The sequence below is a fragment of the Macaca fascicularis genome, chromosome 12, assembly GCF_037993035.2.
Source record: "Macaca fascicularis isolate 582-1 chromosome 12, T2T-MFA8v1.1".
NCBI classification, from domain to species: domain Eukaryota; kingdom Metazoa; phylum Chordata; class Mammalia; order Primates; family Cercopithecidae; genus Macaca; species Macaca fascicularis.
Genome location: NC_088386.1, coordinates 67248887 through 67276053, shown reverse-complemented (window position 1 = coordinate 67276053; position 27167 = coordinate 67248887). Strand labels below are relative to the sequence as shown.

General features: G+C 34.1%; 1 protein-coding gene across 19 annotated transcripts in view; it reads right to left on the bottom strand.

Moving 5' to 3' along the window:
- Positions 1–27167, bottom strand: part of DYNC1I2 (dynein cytoplasmic 1 intermediate chain 2) — a 60221-nt gene that overhangs the window by 16555 nt on the left and 16499 nt on the right. For 4 of the 19 annotated variants that reach the window (XM_045367252.2, XM_074009455.1, XM_045367251.2 and 1 more), the window contains exons 4-15: positions 24837–24854; positions 24020–24110; positions 18915–18974; positions 16313–16428; positions 6135–6230; positions 5759–5921; positions 5548–5647; positions 4922–5047; positions 3882–4028; positions 3418–3531; positions 2982–3115; positions 1982–2126 (exon numbers count right to left, since the gene is read on the bottom strand). In XM_045367252.2, coding sequence (XP_045223187.1) covers positions 1982–2126; positions 2982–3115; positions 3418–3531; positions 3882–4028; positions 4922–5047; positions 5548–5647; positions 5759–5921; positions 6135–6230; positions 16313–16428; positions 18915–18974; positions 24020–24110; positions 24837–24854 — 1310 coding nt within the window. Of the gene's footprint in view, positions 1–1981; positions 2127–2981; positions 3116–3417; positions 3532–3881; positions 4029–4921; positions 5048–5547; positions 5648–5758; positions 5922–6134; positions 6231–16312; positions 16429–18914; positions 18975–24019; positions 24165–24836; positions 24855–27167 lie in introns of all 19 variants that reach the window. The other 15 variants (XM_015432356.3, XM_045367254.2, XM_005573463.4 and 12 more) reach the window with 5 other exon arrangements.

Here is a 27167-nt window from a genome sequence, read left to right as displayed (position 1 = left end):
CATTCATTCACTCATTTTCCAACCTGCTTTTTGCAGTTCAAGGTCACAGCTGGTCAGAGCACAAGACAGGAACCCACCAGGGACAGGATGCTATTCTATCACAGGGCACACTCAGACACACGCACACTCATTCAGACTGGGACAATTTAGACACGCCAGTTGAGCAATCCTCCCACCTCAGTCTCCTAAGTAACTAGGACCACAGGTGCGCACCACCATGCATGGCTAATTTTTAAATATTTTGTAAACGTGGGGTCTCCTTGTGTTACCCAGACTGGTCTTGAACTCCTGGGCTCAAGTAATCCTTCTGCCTTGGCCTCCCAAAGCGCTGGGATTACAAAGAGCCACTGAGCCCGGCCAGTGTTTTTTCTTGTCAATTTTATGACAAAACACACTATTTGATGACCTGCTGTTTTTGTGTCATACTTATGGTTATACATCTCTAATCCAAAAATCCAAAATCCAAAATGCTCCAATGAGTGTTTCCTTTGAGTGTCACGTCTGCGCTCAAAGAGTTTTGAATTCTGGAGCATTACAGATTAGGAATGCTCAACCTATGCTAGCTAGATTATGCGTTTCTTTGCTTGTGAGCTTTGAGAATCTTCTTCTACCTTTTCCCACTGTATAAATTTCATTAAAAGAACAAAAATTCAAGAACAATTCAAGAAAGGAAAGAGATGACTTAATAAATGTATGCAGGCTCTGTCTGATCCCCATTAAGAGGTAAAAGAGACACTAAACATCGGTAAGTGCCTATTATTTGCTGGACACTGTGTTAAGCATCTCTGTCTCCTTTATTAGAGTTAAGGTAAACACTATTTTTATATCTGCTAATGATAAACCCGAAAATGCTCAATTTTAAAAGGCGAGCTTTTAGAGGCAAAGTTTTCTAACCCATTTCATTATTAGACAGAAAGGAGGCATCAAGAAAGGACAAGAATGAATAATGAGTTCATCCCAGACTTCTAAGGCCAACACTTGATAAATAATTAGAAGTTCACTAAAATAGTGAAGAACATCTCTTACATTAGGTTTTCTCACAGAAACTGAAGAACCAAAGATCTCTAAACTTTGTCTCATGATGGATTATTTAAAAAGTCAATATTTAGGATAAGGCAGATGGAAACAGAAAAAAAAAAAACCTTAGAATTTAATTTAAATAGAATCTGATGCTTAGTATGCATTTTCCCAACAATAATGTAATACCACAGAAAAACTAGACAGCAAAGTTAAGGCACTTTCATTATAAAATGAGATTAAATGAAACTATATCACAGGAGGTAATGTTGCCTACTTGGATTTGTCTTGAGACTTTTTAACAGGTAAGACAATGTCACATTTATCTGGAATTACTGAAGGATCAGGAATCATTTTATCACATAAATGGGTTTTTTAAATACTGAAGTTTATTAAAATCAAAATAAATGATTTAAATGGCTTATCATAGAATAACAAAAAATATATGCATCCATGCTGTTACACAATGCTTTCCTAAGGATTCCAGTTTACTACATACAGCCATATTATACACGACTTAATTATAAATCACTTTCTCTCTCTTTTCCCTATTTCTCATCAACTCTGTGAACCACTGTAGTTACGAATAAGCTGTTAAAAACTCTCCAAAGGGCAAATGCATAGCTTTTGTGCTGAGCTGAATGACAACTATATGAGGTGCTATGCGAGATACTCAGGGCTTTTTCCCCAATGCAGTTCAGGGTAAACAGTTCTGTATTCAAAAAGACTGAAGTGGTGGGAAGACTGGTCTTTGATTCTGTGTAGGGTCACCATACTTGTTAGCATACTTTTATAAAAACTACAACATCTAGTAGTTCACTCATGCTCTGTGTAACTTCTTAGCAGGTTTCATCTATTAGTAAACAATTGTGATTTAAAAGGTTTTCATCATTCCTGTGTAGTATCAGATCACCACCTTGTGTCAGAAACCTGAGCAAATAGCAGACATCTATATTTTAGATACCTTAGTTGTCCAAAGCTTTACTGTCCAGTCAAATGATGAAGTGACAAAAAGATGTGAGAAGTCTACTGCTCCAACAGCTGCATGACAATGGATGCCAGTGATTGGTCCTTGATGCCCTTCAAACATCTCACTGATTCCAGCTTTGCTAATTTCATAAAAGTGAAAATGTTAGCGAAGTCTCCTATAAGTAGACCAAATACACACACTTTTTATTATAGGTTTATATATCAGGCCTTCACTTAATTTTGACAGACTTAACTCTGCGCTCATAACTTATCAGAATTAACCTTGTTGAGTGTTATTCCATCCACATTTAGTAATACTACAAAAGCAGTAAGTACCTTTGGAACTGTAAACATCATGCTGTTGACAACAGACCTCAAAAGTCCAGTATCTGAAATGGTGTAATAGAAACAAAGATACACTACATTTAAGAGAGACAATCAGGGCTACTTTTAAATCAAAAGCTTTGAAGTGAAGGTGATCTATATTTGAGATGAAATCTGGGCAATTTTTTTTTTAAAGGAAGCAATAAGGTACAGCTAGACGATTTCAAAACAGACAGAATGGAAGGAGAAATATTACTCAGTTTAAAATATGTATGACATTACTGTACAATTATCAGGAGACTGAACTAATGCTGAAAGTCCAACTACATCAAAATAGGAAACAGCTGAAAATCTCATTTATAAGTCTATAGGTCAATATTGGCATGTGTATATTGTATTTGTAACTACTGAATGTTCCTGCCTATCACTAACTTATGTGAGTACATGCACACACACAAAACCACAACCCACAAAATCTAGCACACATCATGAATCCCAAATTATCTTTTATACAAAAAGGTATTAAGTTTTAATTTTATGTGCCTGAACACAAAAAATCTGTCACAAATAACAAGTAGATCTATGACAGATTTCTACTTAAATAAGGCAATTTGTTTCAATAGGATTAAAGGAAGAATTTTAAATTATTGCAAATTCCAGTTTAGGTTTACCTGCCATGGCGGCATGCTGTGTACACAGAACCTTCTTCACTCCCAACAACAAAGTTGTTGACATCTCCAACAGGGAAGGACATAGATGTCACAGCTACTGCTTTTGACTGTTTATGAACCAACTCCATGCTATCCTACATAGAAAAACCTGAGAAAATTAGTTTGTAAACTTGCAATTTTAAATTTCTGTAGAAAAACTTCTAGTCTTTGATTGTAAACAATTCTTTTACTGTATTATTTACATAAATCTACCTCAATTAAATGAAGCAGGTTTCAAAGTAAAATATATACATAAAAAACTATATTAAACATACTTCAGCTTATAAACTGTTGTAACACTACTATAAAACAGTTTATGAGAAACATAAGTTGAGGTATACACACATGTAAAACATAACATTTACCTCAAAATTTCAGTTTCCCAAGTATAACCCACCTGTGGATGGGAAAGCATGTCCAGACTCCATGAACAAATTTTTCCATCAGTAGAGATGCTAATCAGATTGTGAGCATTTTGTGTTCCAACAACATTCACACAATATACAGGGTGCTAGAGATATTAAAAAAAAAAGTTTTCAGGGATTATTTTACCAAAAAGCAAAACAAAATTTTTAGTCTAATTATAAGCATTCTGTTTATTATCAAGTCCCATAACTTGTGGGTATTCTTAATGTGAAGTTTGCTATTAACAGAAGGTTGTCACAGAAGAGAGATGAGTTTCCAATAAATCTCCAAAAAAAAAAAAAAAAAGACGGCCTTCATTCTTGGTTGCTAAATGGTGAGGAATTCATACACCAAAGGAAGTGCATTCTGAGATGACTCTGATGGCCACTACACTAAGTATTATAGCTAAGGGTGAAGGAGCACAGAAGCCTAATGGAAATAACCTTATTTACTTACTGTGTGTGCAGCTGCTGACAGTGGAGTTCTTTGCACTGGAGTTCTTTTATTGCTACGGTTATCCCAAAGCACAATTTGGCCTGAATATGTACCACCAACAACAAGATTTGGATGAAATTTTGCAAATGTGGCAGACATCACAGCTGACTGCAAATAAGTAAGATTTTCATACTTGAGATTCAAATGAAAAAAGCCTGACAAGTTCTAAAAACCAATCTATTTCCGAAATATTTCTTTCTTCATTGTATGATATTAGAGGTTATAAAAAACTAACTAAATTAATTAAAAGTTTTCACTGTTTCAGAAATATAAAAATGTATCTTTAAGATATTCTTTGCTTAAAAGTCCAATGTAATGGCTGTTTACATAAGTAGGTTTAACCAATTTATCAAAGAAAGCAAAAAGTTATTTAACTATAGTATTAAAAAGATAACTAGCCCTGCATTAGCCTCTGAGACAGTAATCTAACAGTAGAGTACATGCTAGTTTGATTCAAGTAAGTGTTTACTCAAGATTATGACATTATTAAAATATTTTAACTTATGCAACCAGAAAAGGCTTGCAAATTCTAACCTTCTACTAAATCTACTTTAAAAATCTGCATCTGTTTTCTACTTCAACCATATGTTTCTACTTAAAACCATTTAGTTCCAATTCCTCAGGCCATGTATAAGTAATTCAGTGGGCCAACCATCTAATTGTATATTCACAAATAAGTTCCTGGGAAACTCCCTGTAGGAAAGACATTTTATAAAAGATTCCTTTTATACAGTCAATCACCATAAAAGAAAATCACAACTGCAAAGGACTTTAGGTGTGATTAAACATTATAAGAGATGTCAGAAAAGCTACAAAAGACAGATCATGTTGAACTGAGAAGTCTTCAGTTTTCTGTTAACATCTGTTTGCAAATATGGAGTGGTTTAGTAAAATGCCAATCCAATGAAATCATTATGTTGACAAGAAAAGAAAAAAGGCACTTGTCTTAATTCATCAATGAATTCTTAAACTTGAGGAAGACTGTTAAAAGACCACCATACCTGGCAGTGAAACACATACTCTGGGGTAGTTTTTTTGTATTTCATATTCCATACAAGGGCCACACCATCAGGCTCATGAGGGGCATCTTCATTGTTATTATAGGAAGCCACAAGTAACTCCGGATACTGCTCAGAAGAATCAAGAGGAAAAGAAAGGCTATGCATTATAATAAGAACTGTTTTATATTCCTAGTCATTTGTCTTTATCAGATTATTATTCTGAAAATACAAAAACCTAACATTTCATCAAGAGAGACGTCTCTAGCGTTACGCTCACTGGGACATTAGTACAATTTTAAATTAGAACAGTTAATTATTTTAAATGTTTTAATGTTAAAACATTTAATTAAAATATGTGTCCAAATTTTACACAAAGGATTTGGTGAGCAACTGAAATTAGTAAAACTGGCCTATAGCATCAAGTCCTGAATTTTAAAAATAAACAATGCTTCTAATCTTTCTTCTAAAGTACATAAGATGAGTATGTTAACATTAGAGCCATCATCCAATTAATTTTAAATAATACATATTGATTTATTACACAAAATTCCCATAATTAAAATAAAATGACCTGCTAATTATAATTTTTAAAATGAGTTAAGAGCAGCCATTTTGTTGCATTTTACCTGAGATGACCAATCCAAACAACTAACAACCCGATGCTTCGACCAACGTTCGTCAAAAAATTGTCGATTTAATGACAGTTTAGCACCTGCTTGAATCTCTCTACAAAAAAAGACCAACCCCCACAAAAGATGGTGTTATAATTTTTATCACTCTTAATCTTAAAGTAATTTAACATTATTGAAGCTAAAGATCTTAGCAATTCAACATTACCCTTCTTTGTCTTCCAAATCTCTCCCACTGTAGTCAAAGAAGATGTTAATCTGCTCAGAAAGAGCTCTTTCTACAATTCTTGTAGAATGGTCAAAGAAACTTAAAAATTCCTCAGAGTGCAAGATTTGTTGCTTTTCTTCTTCAGTCAGCTCATGAGGGGGAGCTGGAAAATAAATAATTTTTTGAAGTATGATTTATGTCAGGCAAATCACATCAACTCACTATCACAGTATGGATCAATGAATGTTACACATTCTTTTTCAATCAGATTCACTTATTTGATTTACAGCATTTCATACTGCTTTAATACATAAGTAATAAAAGGAATCTTAACAGAAATCAACAAAATTTTTTAAAGTTTAATTCTTTAAGATACCTTTACTATCATTTTCCTCATCTTTCTTTAAAGTTTTTTCTTCTTCAGGTTCAATAGGTGGTTTAGGAGCCACTACATCATCATCTTCCTCTTCATCTGAAAAAAAAAAAAAAAGAAGGATATAATAAATTATTTTAATGAAAATAGCTGGTAACTTTTGACACAGTATTTCAGAAGGTATCACAACTCCCAAGATAAAAGCAAAACTAAACCACGGACAGGACAGAACAAGTACAAATAATAGGGATTTTTATCAACATAATCAAATAATTAAGTGGAACCTCTTGGTTTTTATACATACCTATGTGGTACCTCAGCAACAGCCACCCTAAATTCTGTAGCTACATAAACTGAAATAAGATATATAAGCAACTAGGATGAATTCCTCATGAAGTCTCTAAAAGCTTGCAAGCATTTATCATTCTAGACAGAACAACATGCAACTCCTGCATAGTTTTATATAGCATGCTGACACATTAATGCTGTAGAATGAGGAAAATCAAATGTCTAAAATAGCCTACAGGGCTGGCTGCTTACTTGTGATCTGAAACCATCAGTGTCTAATGGGTCTTCATATGGCATAAAGATGGCTTACATTAACTCTCAGGTTGCTATTTGAGAGGCAGATTTTGAAGATAATAGCTATAAGACCACATTTTCTATTCTGTCATTTTAAATGCAAGTCTCATCATCTATTGTTACATGATGTGGCAATAAGCACTTAAAATAATGTTTTCTTAATTTGAATAAAAGTATACATTGGGATAATATACAATGTTTATAAGACTTCTAAAAAATTACTAAATCTCTTACATCCCAAACCAGGAAGTAATTTAAAATCATTTATTTTAAAATGTTATAGAACACATAACCCTGCCTACCTTTTCTTTTGCTACACACTGAGATGGGTTTTTATGAAGAAAATGTTTATTTTTATTGCCTAAACACATGCGTTATTTGTCTATAAGGGAAAGGCAGCAGGCATCTGCAGCAGAGTGCAGCTCAAGTAATGAGAGCCTATTCAATAAGGGGACTTTACTTGTTATAGTCATTTCCCTGACTCATGTTCAAAATTATCTAAAACACACATACATACGACGTACACAAAAGAATGGTCAAGAATGGGAACCAGCTGCCAAGTCATGGTCCCAGCAGCCAGGCCAGCTGACTAGACAGCAACAACCAGATGGCACTGCTGGGATTGTGTCTTTCTGCTACAAGGTGGCAATGGGATGGCATAACATTCTTCCGCTTCACTGCTTCCAATCCTGTGTCTCTCCCCAATGGCGGGTCTGTGCAAATTACCAGCACTCCAGGAGGCCTAAAGACAAGCCTTTACCCTGCAAACAAAATGCAGCTTGTAGGCCACACCAGCTGCCAAACCACACACATAGTGTTAGGTTTAGAGAGCTATGAAAATCTTTCTAACTCTATAGTATAAGCAATAAAAATATAACTGTACCTGTGGAAAGAAAGCTTTAAATGACACTGTATAATGCACACAATGATACAACCTCCAACTTAATCAAAATGATAATGACGTATGCCAATCCTACATTACTTGAAATTGAGCGATTTTTACGTTCTGACAAGTTTACAGAACTAGGATAAATGGCACGAGTGATTTCAATATATGCTCATACTTTTGAACCAAATGGTGAAGGTTAAAATTTTTCCTTTCAAGGGCCTCAATCAGCCACAAAGGAAAACAGTAATCACTGTCTTTTCAGCCAGCCCAACCACATTTGTCAGCCCTTTCTCCGTCAATGCAGCCAGAGCAATCAACCTGCCAAACATTCAGAATGGAAAAACAATCTGAAAATACAGGGTATAATGCACCTGCCAGTGAAAATGGCCATTTCAAGAAAAGCTAGTGATCTCAGTGACCCTGCTGAGGAGGCGGTGGTGCAAAGGGGAAAGAACACGTAAAAGAATTCTTAGTGATCGCCACTCTCTTGCACACTGACACTTCCTTACAAAGCATGCCAATTACAGCTTTTGTGCTACTTAAAAAAATGAAAAGCTTTTTGGGGCAAAATAATCACATAGAGAAACAGAAAGACACTACTCCTTTTTAGATGAATTCTCATATGCAACGAATTATTAATCCGAAAACAGTATAACTGGTAGCAATTCTATACTACATTACTCAAGCATTAGAATGAAATTCTTCCATAAAGTCACCTGCAGGTGTAATGTAATAAAATAATTTTATTACATTTAACTTACAAGTTGTCTTTTAGAATATAGGACATCTACTTCAACTAAAAATTCACTGTAAGAATATACATATATTCTCCACTTTCTGCTAACGCTACCAGTTACCCTAATCAAGTTTGTTTACTAGTAGGGTTCACTGTATGTAAATCCTAAAATCAAAGATAGGAATTTTGAATCACCCAGGACGGGTCATTCTTGAGCACTGTGAATTATAAATTACAGCCTCCTACCCACATCTTATTCTCCTCCTTCAACTTTGTTGTATTATACAGCCTCTAAGTACCATTTCCAATGACAGGTGTCAAATTCCTGTCATAATGCATATGGTCAGTACTTTAGTGCTAAGTGACCTCATAATTTACATATTTAACAGAAAAGATCTTGTTTATAGACACTCTTTTCCTTTTAAAATTTAAAATGTAGATGAAATATGTCAGACAGTGATCTATATCTGTGTCCTATACAGCATGTGCCATGCCTGTTTGTCCATATAAATTATTTCAGTTGTAGCTGAATGATGAGTATCAACTATTTAAACACATGCTCTCAGGGTTTTATTTTAGAATTAAAGTACATACCCTCCCTTTCTACATGGATTAAAACCAGATTTTAAAACTATCATTGGTACTTAAGCTTCATAAAAATGATTAAATTTCAAGAAACATAAAAACAATGCTGTTCTTAAAAACTGTAAAATGCAATCTTTTTGCTGTAAGGTTGATCTTAAATAATTATCAAATTTACTAAATATTTGACAAAAATGCTTAACATCAATAACATCAGATTAAAGAATGTTCTTCTGAAACAAATATGCTTTTCTTGTTATAAGCTAATATGATAGCTACCAAAGGACTATTAACATGGTCAAAAAAATAAAATTACAGTTCTAAAGATTTTCTAATCTAGTCCTTATTACACGATAAGCTATATTTAAAACTGGAAAAGACTGTAACAGAGCAGGAAGACTGAAAAATGGGGCTGCCATGTCACATCAATTTATTGATGAATATTCATTACAATATGCTAAGTGGTTAACTCCATGCTTTCTCTGACAAGGAATCTAAGGTTATAAACTGAGCAGTAAAGAGTGCATAAAAGTAGCAGTTACTTTTAAAATGACAAATCTCTTGTCAATGAATGCTAAAACTAGGTTTAATGAACCACTGAATTTTTACTGAGTTAACATCAAAATTGTGATGTATTTTGGTAAGACAGAAAGAAAAGCTGTTTTGTAAATTAAGCTGCACCTAGAAATAACACCAAAGAATGAAATTCCAGTTGTTGGAATAACCTGTTACAATGGAGTAGGTTAATCAAAGTTAAATCATCTGTGAAATGGGTGGCTTTTGTTAAACTGAAGGAAGGAGCCTTCAGAGCAAGTTTTCTCATCTGTACCTCATGGTACATTTAAGATACATTTTACATTCAAGATACCTTTAAGATAAGCTAAGAGTATGCCACAAAGCATACTTTGAATTATTTTAAAATATTACAAGACATTTAAAAGGTAACACAGTATCTTAGAAAATCCTTACTGAACAAACATTGCTACTAATGAATCTATCACTTCTAATGATTAAATCTCAATAGGAAGTGAAAAATCCCATCATTAGTGCACTGTTGTTTAGGAAATATGTTTGTTGTCCATCAATTTACTAATGTAGTTTTATTATAACGGTGCATCCCATTTTAAGATAATTTAATATCCTATGAAAAATTCCTAACTTATAAGGTAGTCTGATTATTCCTGGTATAAAGGAAGCTGACACTGAATTCTAAAAGTCAGGACATTTGCTGCATATAAAAATATGATTTGACTTATAAAAATTCAACTTATGAATAACTTCACAAACATCTATGAAAATATTAGAGGAAAATGCTTTAATCATTAGTTTAAAAATACAGATTACATAGGAATGATTTTCCTTTAATATTTTCAAAAAATCCCTTCTTTTCTGGGTGAATTTCATTTTGAATCACTCTATTTCAATCCATTTGTCCATCATTTCATCTTCTTATACCTTACTCTTTAAAATCAAATGTATATTAAAGAAAATCTTCATTGGGACAAAGCTTCATGAATGTATCAATGGAATCCATTCCTTTTCTTTTTTTACACCATCTAGAATAAGATGCAAGGTCACTTGGCTTTCTTTGGCTTTTCAACAAGGGAAAAATACACAGCTGACTTTTTAATCAGAAATGATTTCAATATAGACATAACGCTAGCTTGGGGGGGAAATAAGAAACGACTAATAGTTTAATTTACCACTTCCTTTAACACAAAATTTGTCTCTCCGTAGCCTTTTTTTTTTTTTTTTTTAAGAGATCGGGTCTTGCTATGTGCCTTGGCTGGCCTCAAACTCCTGGGCTCTAGTGATCCTCCTGTCTCAGCCTCCTGAGTGCCTGGAACTACAGGCGCACACCACCTTGACCAATCACAGTCCTTTTTATATAAAATTTGGGTTTCATTTTGGCAGTATTAGCATTCTTACATAGGTCATGTTATCTGTGATCTCATCAAATATTACATTTTTCTGAGGCCAGGGTTTCAGATATGCTGGTTAAAGTCTTTCAAGATTAAGAACAAATGCTTCAATTTTCAATTATATTTATATTCTCATAGGTCCTCTGAGGGTTAAAACTAATTTATTAAATGTGTTATTCATTCCAGAATCTTTTAAAAATGCATTTTAATTAATTATTTATTTGAGATAGAGTCTCACTCTATCACCCAGGCTTGAGTGCAATGGCACAATCTTGGCTCAATGCAATCTCTGCCTCTCGGGTTCAAGCGATTCTCCTGCCTTAGCCTCCCAAGTAGCTGGGATTACAGGTGTGTGCCACCACACTTGGCTAATTTTTGTATTTTCAGTAGAGATGGGGTTTCACCATGTTAGCCAAGCTGGTCTCAAACTTCTGACCTCTGGTGATCTGCCCCACCTCAACCTCCCAAAGTGCTGGGATTACAGAAAAATCCATTTTAGATAAGGACTATGTATTAACCAGAAGGCATACAAATTTGGTCTTCTGGGAGTGAATTCCAAATGTTAAGATCATGCAATAAGTGATTACAAGATATTCACATATAATAATTTTCTACATACTATGAAGCTAATCGACAGGTATTGAAGAAAACATATCTGGCTACTAAGCCAATACCAACAGTAATTATAAACTCCTTCACAGATAAGAAAGTGAAATGGAATAAGAGAAATGGCACTTCACTAGAAATCAAGTACCAGTTTCTGGATGTATGCCTGATATTCTCTCAGACGGTGGACTCAGGCTCACCAATTAATCCCCTTAAACCTCAGTTTCCTCAGAGATAAACAAGCTGATGAGATTAGGTAACCTTCAGGATTTTTCCTTTAATAATCTTTCAAAAAATAGCAAAATTAAAAAAAAATCCATACAGAAGAAGTGAGTAAGAAAAAATTATGCCATTTTTCAAAAGAGGTAAAACTTTTAAAAGGTAAAGAAAGTAACTTTTTCAGGAGCATATCTGTGGGTACCACGTTCTTGCCAAGAGAAGCTTTCACCTGCTGAGAAGAAAATTGACTGAAGTCACGTGGTACTAGTCAATTTCATTCACAGTAGGTGCTTTAAGACAGCAAAGCACCGCAGTTCAGAGACAGTACTACCAACTTACAGAGTAAACTTGAAAGCAAGAAGGTGGCCAGAAGGTGGAAAAAGAAAAACAAGGCAGAATAAAAACTGCTTTTTTAAAGGAATAGGCTTGGCCATTTTTATTTAAAAAAAGAATACAAGGCCGGGCGCGGTGGCTCAAGCCTGTAATCCCAGCACTTGGGAGGCCGAGACGGGCGGATCACGAGGTCAGGAGATCGAGACCATCCTGGTTAACACGGTGAAACCTCGTCTCTACTAAAATACAAAAAAACTAGCCGGGCGAGGTGGCGGGCGCCTGTAGTCCCAGCTACTCGGGAGACTGAGGCAGGAGAATGGCGTAAACCTGGGAGGCGGAGCTTGCAGTGAGCTGAGATCCGGCCACTGTACTCCAACCTGGGCGGCAGAGCGAGACTCCGTCTCAAAAAAAAAAAACAAAAAAAAAAAAACAAAAAAAAGAATACAAAAGAAAGGTAAGAGTTAAGTCTATGACCAATTTTTACCTTCAATTTGGTAAGTTACATTACTTCTGCACGGATTTTACTGCCTACCGAAGTTCAGTTTGCTGTCTGTTACACGCCAATTGTGATTTCACCAATTTTGTTTTACGGTGAGTTTTGGAATTCATTACATCATTCTTAAATGGGAACCAACCAGGCAAAGTTTGAGAACCACTGTATTAAAGTGATGGGTAAGCAAAAGAACAGTTAAGCACACAGTGTTTCCATTATAAAACCTTAATTTCAAGGTTTTTCTCTTTCCTTCTTTCTAAAACTTATAAAATTTGGGAAAAGAAACTTAATGTAAGAGGTCCTGACATGAAAATAACTATAATGATAGAGAAAAGAAATTATCTCATTTTTTCCCCAAAGGATACTGCCCAAATATCTCATTTTTATAAATATTTCCAAAGGGTAAGGATACCTCCATCGTATCAGGACGCATTTTTTTCCTCCCCTTCACTTATATACCTCAACCTGTAACTAAAAGGATGACAAATCCAAAGAAAGGATAAGCTAGTGCCTCTATATAGAGCAAATAATCTATAAACATGTAGAATCAGTGCTAGATAATATAAACTAAACAACTTACTACAGGTTACTATAGAAAAATAGGAGTTGCTACTTCAGTGGCGAGAGAAAGTACACCTTAGAATCAGTCATATTTGGTTTACAATCACAGCCTACTAGCTATGTGATGCTCGATAAACTAACTCTTTCAGTTTCAGCTTCTTGGTGTGTAAACAAAACCAATACCTAACTTTCAGGGCTTTGGTGACAGCATTACTGATGATGTAAAGTGTCTCATACTATGCCTGATATGTGGTAGGCACTTCTTGGTGTTATAATTTTGAGTCACCAAGTTAAATAAGAAATTTGGAGACACATTCATTGGAACCAAAATATTAACAATGGGTGGTACACAGCAGTATCAAAGACATTTCCTCTCTATATCCTTTCTGTACTTTTAAATTCTCTATGATATACCACTATAGTAATTAGAAAAAAAAATTTTTTTAAATGAAAGTCTTGGCTGGATGCAGTGGCTAATGCCTGTAATCCCAGCACTTTGGGAGGCCAAGGTGGGTGGATCACTTAAGGCTAGGAGTTTGAGACCAGGCTGGCCAACATGGTGAGACCCCCCATCTCTACCAAAAATACAAAAATTAGCTGGGAGTGGTGGCGCACGCCTGTAGTCACTGCTACTCAGGAGGCTGAGGAGGGAGAATCACTTGAACCCAGGACATGGAGGTTGCAGTGAGCTGAGATGGCACCACTGCACTCCAGCCTGTGTGACAAAGTGAGACTCTGTCAAAAAAAAAAAAAAAAAGAAAAAAAAGGCTTCACTTAAACTGAGTATAACTATATATATAATAGGCATTACTCAAAATAGTTTCAGAATACTTTATATTTGAAACAATCCAAAATGCACTGTACCATAAGTATAATAGTGTAACTAAAAATACAATCTCCAAATTATCAGATGAACAAAAAGGCCTAAATTTATTTTTTTAAATGAGTTACGGTGCCTTCGTTTTGGCTATTCTGCTCACTTTCTGAGTTAACATATCTACTAATGTAGCTCCTAAATGGCAGACATAATACTCACCAAATTAATATACTAGTTAACAAAATAATATTTTCTAGAAATTACAGAATCCTGCAGTATTAGTATTCTCATACTGACAGCTCCACACTTTCTTTCTTTCCTTTTTAAAAAAAGTTGCTTATGTCTCAAGCAAGTTTATCATCAGTGTTTTTCTTCTGTTAGGATGAGGACCTTGCATCTACAAAAGCTATCTTACCAACCAATGGAGCAGCAGGAATGAAAAACAATGAATACACAGAAAATTTACATGGCCAAGTAAAAAGTACTTGGACATGGCCGGGCGCGGTAGCTCATGCCTGTAATCTCAGCACTTTGGGAGGCCAAGGTGGGTGGATTCCCTGAGGTCAAGAGTTCGAGACCAGCCTGGCCAACATGGTGAAACCCCATCTCTACTAAAAATACAAAAAGTTAACCGGGCATGGTGGCAGGCACCTGTAATCCCAGCTACTCAGGAAGCTGAGGTGGGAGAACTGAGCCAAGATGGCGCCACTGCCCTCCAGCCTGGGTGTCAGAGCAAGACTCCGTCTCAAACATACAAACAAACAAACAACTTAAACAAAATTTCCTCAAAATTTTGAAAGTGTAATTATATGTATCATAATGTTGTCATCCCCTTTTGAGAAGAGTGAAAGGAAAAGTTTAATGTATTTATTTCATTTCCATCCTCAGAGGACAGCAAAAGGAGAATAGTTAAAAGTGTCTGTGATGATCTATTATTAAGTCAAAAGGTTGTAAATAGCTACAATCCTAATTTTTTTTGAAATGGAGTCTCGCTCTGTCGCCCAGGCTGGAGTGCAGTGGCACAATCTTGGCTCACTGTAACCTCTGCCTCCTGGGTTCAAGCAATTCTCCTGCCTCAGCCTCCCGAGTAGTTGGGATTACAGGCGCCCACCACCACGCCCGGCTAATTTTTGTATTTTTAGTAGAGACAAGGTTTCACCATGTTGGTCAGGCTGGTCTTGAACTCCTGATCTCAAGCAATCCACCTGCCTTGGCCTCCCAAAGTGCTAGTAGAGGTGTGAGCCACCGCGCCCGGCCACAATCCTAATTTTTTTTTAGGTATATGCAAATATGAAATTTTAAAGATTTTCTTTGGCACTAGACAGGGATTTCAAGGATTTCTCCTCGCTTCTGCTTACCTGTATTTTCTGACTTTCTGCAATGAATATAACTTTTGTTTTTCCTTAATGGAGAAACATGGTAATTTAATTAAAAATTTAAAAATACATTAATTCAAACATTTGATAAAACTTCTATTCCAAAATTGTTAACAGCTCTAAAATCCATAACTCATTTGATGGTAAACTCTGACATGACCAGAGGTAAAGCTATTTATAATCATTACTTCTCTCACTCAGTATGTTCACACGCTTTGCTGCCAAAATATTAATGCCCAAAATACTACTGGAGTGTTAACATATGATATACATGTTTTATTACTTTTATATAATCTGAAAAATTCGGAATTCTAATACATATGTGGCCCCAAAAGCTTCAGATAAGATACTGTGAAGTGTATTAGGGATCTCACATAAATCTTTTTTTTTTTTTTTTTGTATGATATAAATTCATTAGCCTTACTGGGAAATGAGATCATAGTACTTTATGCTGGAATCATTAGCTATTTGCAATGCTTTCTGGTTTAAGAACCAAAGGGTCTCCACATTCAATAGGTCTGTGCATACTTCCCCATATTATACACAAATTACAGGCTACTAACTAATCAACACAATAGAGCCACTATACCATAAAAGAGAAAGTTTAAGAATTAAGTCTAGATTTGTTCATTAGTATGAATAACATCAGGGTACAGTGTGCTATTCAGAAATAATTTACATGACTTTGTTTACTATGGGACCCACTCTCTTTTGGGGAAGAATTATGCTCAATGACAGAAATAGAACATTCTTAAGCTTTTTGGCTTCTAAAGGCAGTATATATTAATGACAAAATAAGGGCTGAAAGACTTAAATTTATGTCAACAAAATTAAGAAACCATACATACAGCTTACAACATTAACTTCTAGTAAGTTTTAAAACTCCAAAAAATGAAGACATAAATACAGAAACTGTAAAGCATTAGTTTTCTCATGTTTCCCTAAGAAAATATGCCAAAATACAAAAGCAAAAAACAAATAAAACAAAAATCAAACGAAGAAAAAAAGAATCTATGTATTTAACATAGGTGCTCAATGACAATTATACTAAGGATAGATACTCACCTTCTTTGGGTTGAGCCATAACTGGAGTCTGAGTTTCCTTTGTATATGTGACAATTTCTCGAGGAGGAAAGTCGACTTGAGTGATTTTAGCCATTCCAAGTTTAATAGGTCCTCGTCTAAATTAAGTAAATACAAACAATACATTTTAACTACATCAAACCATGTTATTTTCAAAAATTAAGAATTAAACAGTCATTTGCACCCAACATTGTAATTTCAATCCATTTTATTCAAGAAATTTTAGATTAACAATTGGCTTTATTTTAGCAAAAGAATGAGAAGGTAGCAAAAGCAGAAGATATTTCTGAATCATTCAGTGTTTTTATTTTTCATTTTAAAAGGGCAAGTAATTTCATTATTTAGAACAAATGTGTGGGCAATAATGCAGTAAGAGAATAGGAACTTCAGAGTGGACCACTGAATAAGGTTGTTATAAGAACTGGTTTCAGCTGGGATATGGTACTTTCTGGGTTTTTTTACAGAATCAGACATGGATATCACTCAGACCACATTTAGTTGATCTCGCCACTAGGAGAATTCAGCTTTACGACTGAAAAACAGGTTTCTACTGAAAGCTGTTTTTCTACTTATATTTGGCAGAATTGAGAATTACACTATCAATTTGGACTTTAAAATGAAATATTTAAAACTTTTAAATCTCTAATCTCTGCATGATCAATACTGTCCTTGATTCATATATGGACAAACTAAGGTCCAGATATTCTACTTAGACTAAAGCAACAGATCTTTTGAATATCATAAATCTACTAAAGTCACTTCTGTTTAAGTTAAATACAGGGAACACATTCTTTTTTGACAATGAAAGAGAGCTGTGGCTGAGGAAAATGAACCAAAAGAAAAATATATTTTATTAGCTATCTGGAAGATCTTTTATTGGTTTTATTAGATGTTTAAATTTGAAACCAAATAAAGTACGCTTCCAAACTCCCAAAAAGGTTCTCAGTGATGAAGCTGCCTTAAAAGGATACACAATAAAGACACTGCTGCAACTTTCAGAATATAAGGCAGGCTATCACTGGTAATCTAACTTTTTTCTTATGTAAATATTCTTTTCATTCTGTTTAGTAACTAAATCCAAGCCCTATACAATCTAATAAAGCATAATAAAGTATTATAAAGTATAAAGTATAATAAAATTAGTACATTTAAAAAATCAATGTTCCAAAATGTGGGCCGTAACAATTTTTTAATGTCTTTTCTAGTTTAGAAATTAAAAAGAAAGGGAAAAAAAGTATAGTCAAAGAATTAAGTGGACAATTTAAGTAACCTGAAGTAATTTAGAAGTCTAAGAATAAAATTTGAAGACACTTTATATTCTGATTTTTAAGATGCAAATTATATAAAAAGTAAATCACTCACATAGCTGGAAAAATATTGTCAAGCCTACAATATTAGGAACAAATTACCAACTTGAATGCATACAGAGTCTAACAGACAAAAACCATAATATTAAACAAACAAAATATTCCAAGATTTTATAGGAGGAGGTGGGTAGGGAAGTAATACCTCACTTATCCAAAAGCTACTTTTACTGAAAATAAGGAAGCAATGGGAGGCAGGGGGGAAGCCTCAGTGTGGCCAATACAGACGGCTTCTAGTTCATGTACAAGAAACTCATATTTTTCTTATATGCCTCAAATCAAGGCTTATTTACCTTACTTTAGACACAATTTCAAAAGGTATATTCATATGTTTTAGAAGCTGTAAATTATCAGGGGAAAAGGGCTATCTGAGTCAGGCAAAATGGCAGCAGCAAACATTTATAATTTGCATTAGAATCTAGAATAAATAATTGAATGAATGAATGGATGAATAATCTTATCTCTATGTCAACAAAATTTTAAAAAACCATACATACAGCTTACAGCATTAACTTCTAAAAGAACAAGTTTTAAAACTCTAAAAAACAAAGACATAAACACAGAAACTATAAAGCATCAGTTTTCTAATGTTTCGCTAAGAAAATATGCAAAAAAAAAAAAACCAAATATAAAAGGAAGAAAGAAAAGAAATCTATTTATTTAACATGGGGCTCAATGACAATTATATTAAGAATATTCATCCATACATTCTATGAATAATCTATTCATCCATTCATTCACTCATTTATTCTAGATTCATGAATAGTTTTATTCTAGATTCATGAATAAATAGTAATGAATGAATGAACAGTGTAAGGACCAGTATCTCCGTTACTCTCAAAACCTTAGAAATCATCAGTGAATTTTAATACAGAAAAATAAATTAACATTCATATCAAGTAACCCTGAAAAGGTTCAATTACATGTAGAATATTAGAAAAAGTCTGAGAAGTTTTTCAATACATCCTGGAAAACTTGTATTAAAAATATAGAAATAATTTTAAAAGTTTGGACACTTAAATGGACTTAGGGTACCTAGAACATCACATAGAATATCCTTTCACTAAAGATACTGGATAAATGAGGTGTCACAGTAAAATGTAACTCTTGTCCTTACTACATGATACAATATTATAAACTTAAGCAAAATAAAATTAGGACAGTTTCACAAATAATCAAATTCATTATAAAACAGGTAAGGTAAAAAATCTATTCAATACCCCAAATCGGAATCTGAGTGAAGCTGAAGAACTGATGGATCTGTATCCCAATGCAGCGTCCTAAATGGTTGTAGGACAACCATGAAGCATTAGCAAAAAAGGCCATAAGTTAGTCAAGCAAATACATTCTATGAATAGCTAAAGCTAAAGTACTATTCACAATTTAAAAACACATGTTCTGGTTAGTATTGGAAAAAAAAATCAAAAAACAAAACAAAAAATCCACCAGGTCACTCAGCCATCTAGTGCATGCAATAGGCTTCCTATTGTTAAAGATACAAGCATACAACCCAGAATAGTTAAAAGACATTATGTGCAGATTATGGGAAACTAATATTGTATAATAATAGATCTGCTTTAGAACAACTAAAGTCACACAACCCAAGTAATTATTTATGGATAACAAGCTAGGCTATAAAATGGTTGAAATTTTAAGATTCCCAATGAAAACAAACACATTTAGACCTCTTTAACATTTTAATCTTCCCCAAAGCATTAAATGTGTGCAGGAAATTGTCATACTGGTAAAGGAAATGAGTCAACACATAAGCCTTTTGGTAATAAAACCAAAGACTATCCCACTGGGATACAAAATAGCTAAAGTTTCCAAAATGTGACCCTTCTATAATCAATGGGTTAAGCACTGCCTTGGGCTTACATATCATCTGCTTAAAGAAAACAACTAAAGATTTCTGTCTCTAGGAAAAAATAGATTTTTCCCTGGAAAAATATTTTATGTTCAAATATCAATCCTAAATATTCAGTGATAAGTTTTAGCATCGCCTGCTGGCTAAGTAACTTACAGAGCATCTTTTCCACTTAAGCCAAACTTAGTTACTAATAGAACAAAAGGTACTTTATCATACTGACATTTATATAGGTTAGCAATATATAAGGTAATTATGTACGATACTGTATAATGTTCACAGTCCCCACTAAAAAAAGTTAAGCACAATACATTTAGTATTACCATTTTTGTCAAATATATTTTTCACTTACGTAAGACGACATAATGTACAACTAGTTTTAGTTGCTGCAATGTTTTAATACAACAAATGGTTTCTCTACCTGCCTGTATAATTTATCAAGAAAAATAATAACGAATCTAGAGAAATCCTTCATTTTAAAAAATATAAAGAAAGATCTTGGAATTTAAACAAGGTTATGTGTATGCAATGTAAGAAGCAGCCACAGTGAAGATCTACTTTGTACTAAGCAATGAATAGCAACAAGCTTAGGCTTTGTTAAATCGAAAGTTCTATGAGATGGTCTCCAAGGAATGTTCTGTCAACAGCCTTTACATTATGTAAGTAAGAGCTCTGTTACCAATGACATAAAATTCCTTGTTGAGGATGTCATTTTAGTCTAAAATCAAGTAAGACTGTACCTCAAAATACAGCCAGTACTGAAAACGCACTGGACATACATGTACATGATTACATTTATTAGGGGCATCTTCAGGCATATAGAGTACAATTGCAAGTACAAAGCTTGAGAAGTAAATTGATCAAAAACGGAAAAATGGGCCAGGCGCGGTGGCTCACACTGGTAATCCTGGCACTTTGGGAGGCCGAGGTGGGCAGATCACTTGAGGTCAGGAGTTCGAGACCAGCCTGGCCAACATGGTGAAACCTGATCTCTACTAAAAATCAGAAAGTAGCTGGTGTGGTATGGTGACACACACCTGTAATTCCAGCTACTGGGGAGACTGAGGCAGGAGAATCGCTTGAACCCAGAAGGCAGAGATTGAAGTGAGCCGAGATCACGCCATTGCACCCTAGCCTGGACAACAGAGCAAGACTCCAACTCAAAAAAAAAAAAAAAAAAAAGGAAGGAAAAAAGGAACAAGAGGCCTGGATTACCCCACTGAATAATTGTTCCTAAATTTCTGAGATAACAAATGTAATGCAGCTTCCTAATCTGCAAAGTTAGAGAGAGATCATTTCTCATGGCCTTTTATATTTATTCATAAATTACCACCAGTCCCAACAGAAATTCTTGGCACTCAGAGTGATTCAAACATGTTTAAATAGCATATTTTATAATGTCTTATCTATTCCTACTCCCTGAGTGTACTAATCTTAGACCATCTTGGCCAACTGAAACTACATGTACAGGTGCATACACATATCTCACATTTCTTCATGCATTTTCCTATTATATTTCTTCTAACTGTCTTTATTCTTACATTAACATTGTGTTTGCTCAATATGAGTTCCTTAGGTTTCATTCTCAGACCTGGGCACTCTTTTTAAATGTCACATATTTAGAAATGCATTATTTCACTGCCAATATCACCATCACAATTATAACTGCCTCTATGAAAGCTGGACATGATTCAGTAGAATTCATCATTTTCTATTATCGTGTGTGCGTGTGTGTGTATACATAAAAAAGAATATACTTAGCCCTCTTGAAAATTAATGTTTCCAAGTGAGTCTGTGCTCTCAAAGGAGACAATGTACATATTAAGGTTAAAAAGATGTGGCTGGGTACGGTGGCTCAAGCCTGCAACCCCAGCACTTTGAGAGGCTGAGACGGGTGGATCACCTGAGGTCAGGAGTTGAAGACCAGCCTGGCCAACAGAGCGAAACCCTATCTTTACTAAAAATACAAAATTAGTTGGGCACGGTGGTGCATGCCTGTAATGCCAGTTACTTGGGAGGCTGAGACAGGAGAATCGCTTGAACCTGGGAGGTGGAGGTTGCAGTGAGCCAAGATCGTGCCACTGCACTCCAGCCTGGGTAACAAGAAGGAAATGTGATCTCAAAGAAAAAAAAGAAAATGTAAGGTCACCTCACTCAAAAAGAGGATTTTTCTCTCTGTTAAACTCACAAGAAACGAATTTTGTATTCATTATCTAACAAGAATAAATACTTTAAAAAATATTAACTATTTGTTTTTGTGTTTTACAATTTATTTTAAAAAAAACTACGCTTCACACTAAACATAGGTTAGCATACTACCCTTATGGCTTTTCAATAAAGCCAACAGTATCTTTAAATTCATGATGTAATCACTACAATGTAAATTCTATGAAAGCAAGGACCATCAATGTTTTATCTTCTGTGGTAAGCCATAGTATTTAATAAAGTTGGTAACTTAATATTTGTTCTATAGACAAATAAATATTTTTCTTACCAGCATTACTCCCTCTATTAATTTACAATATTCTAAAAGGTCTCTAATAATCTCTGGCTTGTCCATAAAACTCATGGGGACATGTTTTAATTCACATTAATTTAAAAAACTTAAGTAGGTGTCAAAGTACTTTTGAAAGCAACCTTGCCGACACCGAATTAAAATAATCTACTATTCAAAATCAGGAACAATGAGTCATAATGTACACAATATAGTATCTACATAAAATAATGTATAATATCAAATAAAGACATTTAATAAATATAGTAATTTTTTATATTGGGAAATATTTTTACTATGGTAATGTTGTAGAAGGGGAAAAAAAACCCTTCACTTAAAAATGCCAGTTGATTATTAATTATCTAAAGGAACAGTGGCTGGGTGCAGTGGCTCATGCCGATAACCCCAGCACTTTGGGAGGCCAAGGTGGGTGGATCACTTGAGTCTGGGAATTCGAGTCCAGCCTGGGCAACATGGCAAAATCCTGTCTCTGCAAAAAACACAAAAATTAGCCAGGCATGGTGGCATGTGCCTGTAGTCCCAGCTACTCGGGAGGCTGATGTGGGAGGATCATTTGAGCCCAGGAGGCAGAGGTTGCAGTGCGCCAAGACTGTGCCACTGCACTCCAGCCTGGGTGACAGAGACCCTGTCTGCAAAAAAATAAATACATAAATAAAGGAATAATGACATATTTGTATAAAAATACAGAAGTACAAAATACGAAAAAAAAATTAACCTATAAAAGTGAATTTACATTAGACAAATTGTCCTTATTCTGTAACAGATACTATATTATAAGCTAATAACATTATTTCTAAAAAGAAAATTTTGATTTTTCTTAAATGAAAGAGTTATGTCATTTACCTCCAAAGAGAGCATAGCTTAGATATGCAATTTTGGTTCTATTTGGAAAGCACTTCTCAAATTCAAGCTGGCAAGCTTTATGTGCCTTTTAATCATTAATGATAACCTGATTATTCAAGAGCTGATTGAAGTATTGAGTTTACAGATCATCTAGTCACTTGCTTCTTTTTTCTTGCCCTGTCTTTTAGATATTTATTACTGGTTTGCAACTTCAACTAGAGGGACTAGACAAAAAAAGGATAAAACTTCTAATAGTTTATGTCTTATTAAAAGGTGTGTTAGAGATTTTCTTGGTGAGGACATGCAACTTCCTGGCCCAAAATAAGCATTCTTAATCAGCTGTGGATTTTGACTACCTATGTTTAATTTCATTTCAGAAGTCAAAAAGTATGATACTATTAAATACTATTTTGTGTGTGTATGCGTGTGACAAAGAGGAATAAGTAGTGATACTTTTCCCAATATGATCTTTGAAAGAAAGCTGAAATCTTACTGAACTTTTGAAAAGCAAGACCCAACATGTATGCGGGATCCTAAAACAAACACGAAATGTAATTTTACAAGGAAGATGCAAGTTCAGGAATACTTGACAGTAAACATTCTTAATGTCGTCCTTAGCAGTTACTCCTTACTCTTGACATTTTATGCATTATTATTCACTCTCTTAATTAGTAGAACTAATGACTTAATAGAACAGAATTGAGCTGTTTAACAGAATTGTTTACATTTTCAATTACTGAATGGGGAATCAAGCACAAGAGAGAGGTTTTACACTATTTACACCCAAAACATTCACATGATAACCAACAAAAAGTTTGTTTAAACAGAAAAATCTAAATCCATTAATATCACTATTTTTAATATAAAATAATTAGCATAAAACCGGTTGACTAGTACTAATTAAATGTGATGGTCAAAATATTATTAACAAAAAAAAGTTTTTTTCTCCCAATGTCCAACAGAGAATTTCTATACCATTTTAGATTTTTAAATGTTAGGACTAACTTGACACAACTATTTAGAGGACCTTTAAAGTATCAACAGTATTTGGGCACTGAATGCATTCTATCATTAAAATATTAAAAGGAAAATTACTGTACCTAGATCCCACGGCGCCATCTCCAGAGTCTTGGCTTCCAGCTTCACTTGGAGTGCTCACAGATTTGGAGGATGGAGACATAGGAGGAGGGACTAAATAGTGAAATAGACAGGTATCCGCTGTTACTACACGGAGAGGTTGCTCAGCTTATGACGTTTCAAAAATAATTTAACATGAAGTAATTAACAAAAAAGAAAAAAACAATGGCAAACCAAAAATCAAAAATATATGAATGAAAATGAACAGCAGAAAGAAAGGGGAAAAGACAAAAAGTTAACAATGCATGCTGAAGATTCATGCAATTTTTCTGGCAAAATGCATCTGAGCTTTATAATTTTTTTTAAAAGGCAAGATTATGGAAGGATGCATCTTCATCTCATCCACCACCAAATGTGGCCACTAATTTTCAAAGGAGAGCATTCCTTCTCCCCTTTATAACTTTTCACTTTTAATATCACCAGATTATAAATATTATTTACAATTGCTGCCAAAATTCAACTCTGAAATATGTTTCATTAAGTTATTTAATCTCTGGTTTCTCAAGATTTATTTTAAAATATTAACTTTTGTCTAATAATTTTTTCCTTCAAAAAGTAATGTTTAAAATGATTTCAGTCCCCCCAAGCCCCCCAAAAAGATGTCAGTTTAGAGAAACGACTGCAGCTAAAGGAATGGCTCCTTTAAAACGTTCATTAGTTTCCAGCAATTTGGGTGAAAAATGCAAACAGGCCATAAAACAGCATGCCTTCTAGACATTATGCATAACATAAAGTGACACATGCAAATAAACAAGGCAAGACTTATGGGAACTTCCTTACCCCAGTATTCAGAAAAAACTGAAGTGTACAGACAAAGATACAGACACCCAAAATATTCTTAATCCCTTCTTATAGAAAAATACACATTTTTCATAGTATATAAAATAAACAGCAAGTGCTTTCCCCTAGATCCTCAACTTTTAACATTATATAACAACAGCTGAACGTGCACATTTCATGCTATGACATTTGTAAAACTTTTTGATTACCGTTGCAGGGAGTATAGGAGGATCATCACTGCCATCTTCTGGTTAAATATTACCATAAATGTCCCCAATCCCAAGTATCTTTTCAAAATAATTTTTCAGTGTATGATATTAAGTGACTAATACAGTTTATGTTGAGCTGAAAGCCCTTCTTTTAATAGTCTACTGAAAAGAAGGCAAGTTCCTAGTTATAGAGGAACTAAAGAAATAAGTATTTAATTAAAAGTCTGTGTTTTTTAGGATAGTCACATCCATTGAACCTTAAAATTAGGTCTAAATGTTTATACACGCTGCAGTAAAAACAGTGGGTTTGGTAATGTAACGAAATGTATAATATATTATGATGACTTGCATCTTAAACATAGGTATAAAACTGATCATCCTTATTTTTTCAATGGCAAATTCTAATTGACACCAATAAGATTAGAAGAAAAAAATCACAACTAGAATATTTCTTTCCTAAGATACAGTGACTAACTGCTTAAATTTCAAAGGACTATAAAAACATAATGTTTCTAATATTGTGATTAAATCTGTCAGAAAAAAACTATAAGACCAGATAGTTTCCTATAGTTTACATGTAGATGACACTGTGCTAGGTGCTATATGTATAATTCGAAGTAGCTAAAAATGATTTTTATCTAAAGTAGAAGAATATTAATGTCCCTTAATTTATTTAGGTTACATTTCCTCATCTTTTTGTCCATCTTTCACTGTGAGGCTTTCCCTAGTCTAAGTCCCAACTGATATAGGAATAGAGTAATACTTAACAGTTGTTTGCCTACCGTGCTGTAAACACAAATAAATGTTTATTAAATTATAGTGAGGCACCACAACGTTTTCAAGATTTTTAAAGAAGAAATTTTGTACGCTTTAAATTACATACTTAATTTCATACTCAGAAAAACAATTTTTCGAAGTGTACATATCAGAGGGGTTGAAGGAAAATTACTAAAATTCCCATCAATCTATTTGTGATGAACTAGAGAATTCTTTTTCAGTTTAACATGCTTTTCCCCCTTTCTGATGATTTCAAGTAGCAATGACTCCACTGAACAAGTTCAACAGTATTTCACTTGGTTAAAGACTACATTTTTAAAAAATGTTAATCAAAATTCTTTACAGAAACAGGCTAAATACTAATTATACAGACATAAATAGATACATTAACATAGCCAGTTCTGAAATAAAAGTTTCAGAAATAAAAAATAAATCCAAAGGGTGATGCTACCATATTATCACAGTTTCTTAGCCAAACAAAGGCAAAATAAATCAGTGACTTCAAATTTGTAATTATATAAATATCTCCATTCCAGAACTATCTTCTTTTACCAAAAGATAGTTTCAAGCCAAATGATGGAAAAGGCTCTATAAAGGACTCTTAGCTATTATCTGAACCACAGCTACATCTTGCAATAATAAATAATGTATACCACAGAAGGGACAATCCTAGAAAGAAATTACTATCATTACAAAACGAGGAAAATTAATTTTTAAAAACGGGAATGATAGTGTTATTTGGTGACTGCTACATTTTAACCCAACTAGTCTAGAAAAATCAAAGAATACTATAATTACACAATAAGGCAAATACCACTATATTCCCAGACTTCAATAAACCCCTGAGAACAAACGAATGCATGCATTCGGGAGGAAAAAACAAAACAGAAACACTAATCAACTCATAGGTTCTCAAACGTAAGAAAAGACTCGCTTCTGGAACTCATTTTTAAGGACGGTTTTTAAGTCTAATCAGCTTTGAAAATAACATAAACCATTAATAATTTTTGCCAAGTATATGAGATATGATCTGCTTAGTAAGAACAGTGATTCAATCAGATTACCTTTACTCCACAGTTCTGTATATAAAACAGCCTAAAACAGGCTTTAAATGGTATAAAATAAGGGAATTAATATAAACACAGGTGAGTATGTTAATGAATTTCATCTTCTTAGAAGTTTCAAGCACAGATACCTGTTTTCTTTGACAACCACTGCAGAAGAAAAAAAAAAAAGCTAAACCATGGCAGTCACTGATCATGTAAGTAATGTGGAAAAGACTGTACCTCTGTACCTCTTTAACGCTCCAGGACAAAAAGCCAATCAAGAAAGCCTTTCCTGCCAG